Below are 10,374 nucleotides of genomic sequence, written 5' to 3'. Positions count from 1 at the left end.
AAGGGTTAATTTTAAACAGAAAACGGCCACCGGCTCTTTGAAAACGGCTCTCCAAGGAAAAAGCACTCTGCACTTTCTCAGAAACACTCAGGTCTTAAGGTCTGAGAAAACAACATTTGCTTTTGCTCCTGGGACAAAAGGGGACAAAATATCTCTGAGCACCTGCAGAGTTCCGGCTCCAAGAGCACAAGAGACGTTTCTCAGAGATATTTTGTCCCCTTTTGTTCTGCTCAGGAACTCTGCAGATGCTCAGGGGCAAAGCTGTCCACTGCTCAGAGAGCAGGCGCCCCGCAGGTGCTCATCAGGAACTGGAGACAGTCCGTCCACAGACTTTGTTTCTAGGCACTCTGCACGCGCTGCAGGTGCTCAGAGATATTTTGTCCCCTTTTGTTCTGCTCAGGAACTCTGCACATGCTCAGGGGCAAAGCTGTCCACTGCTCAGAGAGCAGGCGCTCATCAGGAACTGGAGACAGTCAGTCCACAGACTTTGTTTCTAGGCACTCTGCACGCGCTCAGAGACGCGCTGCCGGTGCCGAGGCGGGCTGCCCGCGGGAGGCGCTGGGAGGCTCTTCCGGAGGGCGCGCCGTCACTCAGCTGCCGCCCCGCCCCGCCCCGCCCCTCCCGGCCGAGGGACGCGGCCTGCCTGCCTGGCCGGGCGCGAGGCGGAGCGAGCGAGGGAGCGAGGCGCGCCTGCTGGCTGGGCCCGGACGGCCGGCCCGATGTGGCTGCAGCAGCGGCTGAAGGGGCTGCCGGGCCTGCTGTCGAGCTCGTGGGCGCGGCGCCTGCTGGGCCTGCTGTGCGTGCTGCTGGCCGCCTGCTGGTACCTGGGCCGCGCCGCGCCGCGCCTGCGCCTGCCCTGGGCCCGCGGCCCGGCCGGGGCGGCGCGGGCGGAGCGCTGCCTGCAGGCCGAGACGCGGCCCTGGCTGGCGCTGGCCGAGCGCGGCGACGCGCGGCTGGTGCGCGGCCCGGCGCTGGCGGGCAACGGGCACCTGCTGCTGGACGCGGCCGGCGGGCGGCTGTGGGTGGCGGCGGCCGGCGGGGGCGCCCCCGCCCTGCCCACCGACCACGCGCCGCTGGCCCGGCTGCGCGCCCCGCCCGGCGCCCTCTGCGAGGCAGAGGCCCGCGCGGTGCTGCTGCGGGAGGGCGCCGTGCGGAGCGCGCGCTGCGTCCAGCCCGGGCCGGGGGACTGCGTGGTGGTGCGCGAGGAGCTGCTGGCGCACCGCGGCCGGCCGCACCTCTTCCTGCAGCGCCTGGCCGTGGCCAACCCCACCGAGCGCCTGGTGGCCTTCGAGGTGGCCGGCCCGGCCCCGGGCGCCGCGCCCGGCGGCTTCGCCACCGGCCTGGAGAAGGCGGGCGAGCACCAGCTGCTGCTCTCGCGCGGCCGCGTGCTGCAGCCCGGCGGCGCCACGGCGGTGGCGGTGGTGGTGGCGGCGGCCAGGAGGCTGCTGGGCCGCGTGCAGGTGGCGCCCCGCTCGCAGTTCGAGGAGACGCTGCTGTCGGTGGTGCTCACCTCCGAGGTGCTGGAGGTGGCCCGGCTGGACGAGGCCTTCGGCAGGCTGCGCGAGGCGGCCAGGAAGGAGCTCCTGGAAGTGATGGAGATGCGGACCGAGGACCTGGTCCAGGAGCACCGGCAGGCCTGGGCCGACCTCTTCATCTCAGGTGAGGCTGGCGCCCTCGGGGACTGCACTGCCAAGGCCCCGCGCCCAGGCCGCTCTGCGCCGCCAGCTGCACCTTCTCCTTCCCGAGGGCAGAAACCCACTTCCTGCGGAGTCTGTGGTGTCCACCTAGACTGGCAGCAGCTGCCCGAGGTCAGAGGCCTTTGGAGAGGCTGGAGCTGGACCAGGGCCTTCTGCAGGCACTGGCTGTTCTCTGCCACCGAGCCACAGGCTGGCAGGCTTGGAAGGTTTGCTACGCAGTTGTTGGCCGGCCTGTTAGTCTCTGCTGATGCAAAAGCAACACCGGCTCACTTCCTCTTCCCCAGGAGGAGCGTGGCCAACATCATGCTGGGGCATCCCAGAGAGCTTGGCTCTGATCTGGACTCTGGACTGGGATGGAGTATTTGTAGTGAGTGTGTGCAGGGCTGGCTCAAGGCCTCTTGGTGCCTGAGGGCAGCTGGTCAAAGACTGCCTTTCCTCACCTGGCGACTTCTGGATTGGACGGGGGTGCAGCGGGAAAGGAAGTGTAGAGGAGAGTGATGAATGTGCCGGATGCCCTTCTCTCTTCTGCTCTGTTCTCATGTCCCTTTCCAACAGAGGTGGGCACCCCTGCAAATTTGCTACACTGCTCTTTGAAGACCAAATGATGCCCCATAGCTCCTCTGTTAGTGAGATGAAATAAGAGGTGTCTGTTGCCACTCTGAGCTGCAGAATCATGTCTTTGGATACTGGGCACTCCCATCTCTCTCTTTTCTTTCCTCCCTGGCTGCATCTGGTTTAAAACATGCTTTAAAATGAGATGAAAAGAGCAGAGGTGCCAAACTAGTTTCATATAGTTGGCCAGATAGCATGTTTAGCACATGCTGAGGGCCGGAAGTGACATCATTAAGCAGAAACTGATCACATAGATGGCCAGAAATAATCACTTTGTTCTCGGATAGAAGCTCATTAGCTGCAAAAGAAAAAATGTGTATCACTTTGCAAGTTCAGCAGCTGAGATGTGGTCTGTGAAGTGACACCTTCACAGAAAGGGCGGCCTGCATGATAATCAGGCTCCCTCAGCACCACTGCAGCATCTCTCTCTCTCAGCCCTCCTGGTCTGCCCAAAGCCTCAGAGAGGAATTTTATCAGGTGGTACACAGGTTCTTTTGGGCCCCTTCCCAAAGGGGAAGGGCAGTGGATGAAACGGGAGGTGACCAGGGTGGACAGAACAGGGGTGGGGAGGGGGCAAAACAGGGCAGGGGGAGGGTGGTGACAGCTGGAGAAGTCTTTGGTGCCCAGGTGAGGTGCCCAGGTGCTTTGAGGCCAAGAGAGACTATGAGGAACACATGGCCAGCTGCATTAAGGAGAATAATAAAAGCTTCTTCAAATATTTTAGAAGCAGGAAACCCGCCAGAAGCGGTTGGCCCTCTGGATGGTGAGGGAGGGAAAGGGGAGATAAAAGGAGACTTAGAGATGGCAGAGAAATTAAATGAGTTCTTTGCATCTGTCTTCACGGCAGAAGACCTCGGGCAGATACCGCTGCCCGAATGGCCCCTCCTGACCAAGGAATTAAGTCAGATAGAGGTTAAAAGAGATGTTTCAGACCTAATTGACAAATTAAAGACCAATAAGTCTGGGCCCTGATGGCATCCACCCAAGAGTTTTGAAGGAATTGAAGTATGAAGTTGCTGATCTCTTGACTAAAATATGCAACTTATTTATTTTTATTTATTCACACTTTTATACCGCCCTTCCTCCAAAGAGCTCAGGATGGTATACACAGCTGCTCCCCTCCTTTAGTCCTCACAACAACCCTGTGAGGTAGGTGAGACTGAGAGAAAGTGACTGGCCCAAGAAGCTTCATGGCTGAGGGGGGATTTGAACTTGGATCTTCCAGGTTTAAGTCCACCTCCCAAACCACTACACCATCTTGGCAACTTGTCCCTTGAAACGGCCACGGTGCCAGAGGATTGGAGGATAGCAAATGTCACACCTATCTTTAATAAGGGAAGGAGAGGGGACCCGGGAAACTATAGACTGGTCAGCCTAAATCTATACCGGGTGAGATGGTGGAATGCCTCATCCAAGATAAAATCTTAAAACACATGGGGTGCAATCCTAACCCCTTATGTCAGTGCTTTCCAGCACTGGCATAGCGGTGCCAATGGGACATGTGCTGCATCCTGCAGTTGGGTGTCACTCACGGAGGCCTCCTCAAAGTCAGGGAATGTTCGTTCCCTTACCTCAGAGCTGCATTGCCTTGATGTCAGTGCTGGAAAGTGCTGGAATTCCAGTGCTGGAATTGGACAAATTTCTGAAAGAAAAGTTCATCATGGGTTACAAGTCATAGGTATGTGCAAGCTCTTGGTTTTAGAGGCAGGCTGCCTCTGATTGCCAGATGCAGGGGAGGGCACCAGGATGCAGGTTGTGTCTGTTGTCTAGTGTGTTCCCTGAAGCATTTGGTGGGCCACTGTGAGATACGGGAAGCTGGACTAGATGGGCCTTTGGCCTGATCCAGCAGGGCTCTTCTTATGTTCTTAGGTCTACCTGCCCAAGCAGCATTGGCAGCTAGATACAGTAATATGGAAAATCAAACACATTCCCAAGTTTCCCTAAAATCTTTAAATGTAGAAAATCATTGCAGAAAATGAGCACCATTGTATTTAGGCTCCCACTGGAAGGGAAAGTGTCCAGAGTATACCAAAACGTACTTCTGCAGCAACTGTAGCCCTGTAGCTGAGTCCCTGAGCTCCTCGACACTCCTGCATGGCAAGTAGATCTATGTGCCAAAGAGCGACTGCAGCAGACCAGTTTCCTCCCAGATTTGATTTGTGTTAAGGACTATCATGTAAGCATTCCTTGCCCTAGCTGCACATATGGCTTTCGGTAGCAGCAGCACCTGCGCACCCAGCATCCCATGTGGGCAGTGAGTCCAGGTGAGATAGGAAAATATAAAATGCCAGGAAACTTCTGGGTTCCCTTCTTTTGTTCCTGGGCCCCCTTTTTGACCCTGGACCTGGGCACAAATTACTCCCTTTACCTCCTCACGAGCCCTGGCTCTGCCCTTTACCCCCTAGCATTCTTTGTGTTCTGAGGCCTCCTTTCGTCTCTCCCTCCCAGAGCCTTGGCAGAAGCATTGCTGCCAAAAGGGTGGTGCTGGGACAGCACAATTATGCTGACCAGATAAAGAACTTCCGGGGGGCCACATTCAATCCACTAGCCTTATGTTTGACACCCCTGGAAAAGAGTATTATATTTTCTTCTTTCTTTGTCTTCCAGTTTAAGAACTGAAAAGCTGTGGCTTGGAGTCAGAGGGGCACCTGGTTGATCTAGGTGTATTGCAAGGCAGGTGAACATGGGAGGCATCTGTCTTTTGAGAGGCAGCTCCTGGGTGACTTTTCTTTAATTCCCTTTAATTTCCAACACAGCCTCCCCACCAGTTTAATGACTAAGCTCTCTGAGATCACATGCAAAGACAGGCATCTTGTCTCCTCGCTGGTATGAGTTGGCAACTGTTTGGGTGAGAATGGGGCAGTTAGCCAGGGGGAACTCCAAGGTCCACCCTGATCTTGGCTATGTGACCTTTGTAGGTCGCTTCCTGTCAGTCAGGAAAAACCTTTGCAGGGCTGTTTTAAAGATAAAAAAGAGGTTTGAATACTTGTAAAAGTCATTTGAAAGTGACACTTTGTGTTATGACGCTTCGCATTATGGTCTTAGTCTTTGTACAAGAGTCCACAGTAGAGGTGAGATGTGCACCCAGCTTGTGTTCTTTGCCACCTTTAAGGTGTCTTTTAGTTTAATTTAAAATAAATGAACAGCACAGTTCTAGGTTTGTTTACTCAGAAGTAATCTCCGTTGATTTCAGTGGGACTTGATTCCAGATAAGTGTGTATAGTGTTTTAGCCTACAGGGATTTAATTTGCATTACGTATAAATTATTGTATTTATCCCACCCTTTATCTGTGTTTATCCCACCCTTTCTCCAAGGACCTGAAGGCACCATGTACAGATCTTCCCCCCTCCCATTTCCCACACCCCTTCCTCCCATTTCCCCCCTCCCCCCTTCCCACACCAACCCTTTAAGGTGGGTTAGGAAGCAGCAGGCTGAGCATCATGCAGTGAGATTCAAAGCTGAGCAGGGATTTGAACCGAGGTTTCCCCTAATCCTAGTCCAACATGCCATCTACTTCCCCATATGTATTTAGAATATTCTATATCCAGTCTTTCTCTGCTACTAGGGAAGCTTTTGAAATGGCTAACACTATACAATTATGTTGTATTCAGTACACAAAAAACATTGAACACACAAGCTAATCAGAATGCCAGATCAGTAAATGAGGAGAAAACAAGGTCAGCAGATCAGTGTAAACTTGGGCCCTGAAAGCAGAACAGAGCAAAGTTGTTCTGTGAGGCCATGGGAGTACTGGAGCCAGCCTTGCATCAAGTGACAAGGAGTTCCACAATACTTTTGCAAAGAATGCCCTCTTGCGCATTACCACCATCATCCCTGTCAGTGGTGGGACATGCAGGATGATCCGGGGTGGGGGGCAATATTCTGGTGGTATTCCCAAACCATTTAGGACTTTAAAGGGCAGAACCAGCACCTTGAAGCACACCTGGGAACAGACTAGAAACCAGTGCCACTGCTGAGTAAAGGCTGTTTGTTCATCACTGGTTTTCCTTGCTGGCTTTGTTGGACGAGGAGAGGAAACAGGACAGAAGTGTAATTCATGTTTCTTGGTCTGCAGGGGTTGAAATGAAGAAGATCACCGATGCCCACACGCCCTCCAGTGAGACAGTCAACATGACGCTTTATTACATCCTCTCGACCACGCCGTCCCCACTTCTGGACCCTGGCATCAGCAGCGAGGAGCGAGAGAAGATGGAGGCCACCCTGAATTACGCGGACCACTGCTTCAGTGGCCACGCCACGATGCATGCGGAGGACCTGTGGCCGGGGCAGCTGACGAGCGTCCCTCAGATCCTGCAGCTTTCAGACCTGTGGAAGCTGACCCTCCAGAAGCGGGGCTGCAGGGGCCTGCTGGCCGCTGGGGCCCATGGCCTCATGCAGGGACTGGTGCTGAGCTTTGGGGGGCTGCAGTTCACCGAGAACCACCTCCAGTTCCAGGCCGACCCCGGGGTGCTGCACAACAGCTACCATTTGCGGGGGATTCATTACAACAAGGACCTGATCAATCTGGCCGTGCTGCTGGACGCCGAGGGGAAGCCCTTCCTCCACGTCTCCGTCAAGTTCCAGGACAAGCCTGTGAAGCTGTATGGCTGCGAGGGGGGCTGTGCGAACGACCCCGTGGAGCTGACCTCGGAGCCGCGGGGCCACATCTTCCCTGTCATGGTGACGCAGCCCATCACGCCCCTGCTGTACATCTCCACGGACCTGATCCACCTGCAGGACCTGCGGCGCACCTTGCACCTGAAAGCCATCCTGGCCCACGAAGAGCACATGGCCAAGCAGGACCCCGGCCTGCCCTTCCTCTTCTGGTTCAGCGTTGCCTCCCTCATCACCCTCTTCCACCTGTTCCTCTTCAAGCTCATCTACAACGAGTACTGCGGGCCGGGGGCCAAGCCGCTTTTCCGGAGCAAGGTGTGAACCAGGTGGTGCTGGGTAGACCTGGGGTGTGATCCCCAAGCTGGCAGTCCGTGTAGGGGCTTTGAATGTCCTGCGGACAAGCAAAGTGTGCCTGCGTATGTGTGTGCACACGCACCTGCTGTGAGTTGTCTGTCTTCACAAACGACAACCAGATCTGGGTGGTAAAGGAGAAACCCAAAATAATCCATTTTAGAAGTTTTGCTGTTTGATCCTATACAAAAACACTCAGGGTTGGGGGTGTTCTTCAGCTCAGTTTGTCCTCTTGGTGGATCCCCATGTCCAGCTCTGAAGGGGTGCGTGTGAAGAAGCACACAAATCCTGCATCCACTGGCAATTCTTTCGGGTTGCATTAAGTTCACTTTCTGAGGGGGCAGAGGTGTGTCACTTGTATGGAAAGTGTGTGGCTGTGCGCTCCTTGGAAACTGGCTGTGGAGTGGGGGATCTGGGTTTGCTGCAACTCTTGGAGGCAGGAAGACTGGCAATTGAGTGTGCAGTGTGTGTCGTCTTCCTTGCCTCTCCCTCTGTTGCATTCTTGTTAAGGGAGGAAGTTTCACTCGTGAGCCAGGATCAGACGTTCAGTGTCTGGTGATAGTTTAATAAACCCAGGACAGAGAAGTGTGCTGGAAGTTGTAGGCTGGAGAGGCTTAGGGTTGTCATCTGGATGGCATTTGTTTTGGAAAGAGGCCTTTTCCCCTCCCACGTCCCAGCAGTCCCGTCCCCGTCCCCCAAACCTCTTGTCTTATCTGCAGGTAATGCTTGCAGAACATGTAGACTTAGACCTTGGCACCCAGCCAGGCTGCAGATCCTGTCAGCCTCTGTCCTCTTCCTCATTTCTGCATGGAGCAAATGCCATGTAAAAGGAAGGAAAGGAAGACAGCAGATCTGGGGTGCAGGAGAGCAGCAACATCCAGTGTTGCCCTTTGCTCATTTTTTTTCTCCAAATGCAAACAAGTATCTAGAAGTCCCTTGCAGAGAGTGTGCGCATTACTGGAATCTTGGACTTTCTCTGTGTCTCCTTTTAGTTACTCTGCACATAGGTGTGCCTGCCCTTTAGCCCCTGAAAGAGTTGCGCCTCCCGCGGCCTCTCTCCCTGCCTTTCTCTTTCACACAAAGAGTTTATATTGCAAGACCTTCTATTTAATTGTTGAGATCAGTTTGCCAGTGTTTACATAGTTGAGAGCTGAGGCTCTGTTTGTGTTTGCCGCACCTCGTCCTAATACAGACCAGTTAAAAGGCCAGGTGGGGGTGGGGAGTCCACAGAGTGTCTTTGCTGCCAGTGCTGCCATGGCTTTTGCTGCCATTCCAGAAGGAATGGTCTGGAACCAGGATGCTCTGTGCTCTTACTTGGACCTGTGATGGCCTCTCACATTCTTTGTGCAAAGTGACAAGAGTATCGAATTAGCCTGCAGCTAGAGAAAGCAACACAGCCCTTTTGTGCCTTGTTGGGAGGGGAAATGGAAAAATTCTGGTGGTTCAAGAATTTATATGAGCACTTGTGTCCTTGGCATCTCTTTCTTTTTTAACCACCTTTGCCTAAGATCTGTTGGCTTCCATTAAAATTTACTCTTTTTTTGTGGAGAATACTTGAAAATTATAATTTTTTTGTTTTGATGCTTAATGTTTCTTTAAAAAAAAGTAAGCAGCAAATTCTCCCTGCTTTGTTTTGTTTTTTGGTCCTCAGTCTAACTGGAGAATCCTTCTTTATTTTCCCTCCCTTGAATTGAATGTTGCCTCACTTCTTGTGTGTACGTTTAATTTATTGTTGGTGGTTCTGGGACATTGATTCTTTAACTACAATGCTACTTTGAGAGTAACTAACAGCCAGTGAAAGAATGTATATATAGATCTCTCTCTCTCTCTCACACACACACACATTAATTAATTAATTAAGTGGTGGTTATAATAGGTTTTCAGCCTTTTGTGAGGTTAATGTACAAAATAGTCAACTTTAATAAAAGTGGTTATTGGGGGGTTGACTTGTTCCAAACTTGTTTCAATGCCTGTTTCTAAGGTTCTGGATCATACTGAGAAACATACTGGCTTCCTGGTGATTAGAATACGATGGGTTTTGATTTTTGAAATACCAAAGGTTTTGTTTGTTTTTTAAAAGAAATAAATTCCTTTCAAATCTACACTGCCTGGCTTTGTGGATATGCTTTTGAAGTTTGGTTTCATGCTTCGCTTGGGTCAAGTGTGCTCTTCGAATGCGTTGGATTTCTGAAATGAACAGGGAACCCACATCTCAAGCTTTAATGAGGCCTGCAGGCCATTCCATTTATGATGTTTATGTTGTGCTTTTTAGCTTTAGTAGACTCCCAGCAGGGCTGATAGTTTAAAAATGTAACTTAAAGGTACAGGTGTGCCCCCTTATCTGTGGTATTTCCATTCCGGAACCCCCCACCCCTGGATATGAGAGGATGCCTAACCCCCACCCTTCAGAGCCCTGGAGGCCCGAGTCCTCCCAGTAACTTATAAGGCCTTAAAAAAGCCAGTTTTATGAAAAAGTGGCACTTTTCTCGCCTCCAAGGCTCGGTCTGAGCCCAGCAGAGGCGGTGAATGGATGTCTGTAGTCTCTGCTGGGCTCAGGGTACTGTCCAGAGGCACTCACCGGAGGGGCGCATCAGTGGAGGGGGAGGTCGTGTGGACCCATCCGCACATACGAGGGCCGCCTGTACAGTATACTGAGTGAAGCTGTTTATGGGAATCAAGCTTCAGACAGACACAGGGGCTGACTTAGCAGTTAAAAAAAAAAAAAAATCTCCCAGAGTACCTTTTAGTCATTTGAGAAGTTTTTTATCCAATTAACCTAAAGGATGAATTGACTAAATGTTGAAGCTCTCCTTAAAACTCATAAATTGTCAATCTTGAATTGATTTTAAGAAAATTGTATAGATCAGCTTGCCACATTCAAAAATGTTTACATCCCCCCTTCCTTTATACAGCAGTAACTTGCACTTTCATCTGGTTAGGGATCAGAGTCTGGACGAAAGTAAAAAATGGATGAATGTCAAAGCAGAACCTGATTGAGCTTGCAAATTTAGTTTGGCTGGCAAAAAACACAAAATAACTGTATAACACATGTGAATGCCTGTGAAACCTAAACAAACAGAAAGAAAAGCAAGCATAAGA

At 52.1% G+C, this 10,374-nt stretch overlaps 1 protein-coding gene across 1 annotated transcript; it reads left to right on the top strand.

Moving 5' to 3' along the window:
* Window positions 1-635: 635 nt before the first annotated feature.
* Window positions 636-9,377, top strand: KIAA2013 (KIAA2013 ortholog). Its single transcript, XM_066637881.1, has 2 exons — window positions 636-1,659; window positions 6,386-9,377. Exons 1-2 carry the CDS (start codon window positions 720-722, stop codon window positions 7,243-7,245), a joined length of 1,800 nt encoding a protein of 599 aa, XP_066493978.1. The 5' UTR covers window positions 636-719; the 3' UTR covers window positions 7,246-9,377.
* Window positions 9,378-10,374: the final 997 nt, after the last annotated feature.

Source organism: Tiliqua scincoides, chromosome 9 (assembly GCF_035046505.1).
Source record: "Tiliqua scincoides isolate rTilSci1 chromosome 9, rTilSci1.hap2, whole genome shotgun sequence".
Lineage (NCBI taxonomy): Eukaryota > Metazoa > Chordata > Lepidosauria > Squamata > Scincidae > Tiliqua > Tiliqua scincoides.
Note: the sequence above shows the minus strand (reverse complement) of the source record. Positions and strands in the feature narration are given on the sequence as shown.

Bases quoted from the DNA above. Each gene is read 5' to 3' on its own strand.
- KIAA2013 (XM_066637881.1), top strand. From the start codon at position 720: ATGTGGCTGCAGCAGCGGCTGAAGGGGCTGCCGGGCCTGCTGTCGAGC. The intron at 1,660-6,385 runs GTGAGGCTGGCG...CTTGGTCTGCAG, and splicing joins GGCCGACCTCTTCATCTCAG to GGGTTGAAATGAAGAAGATC.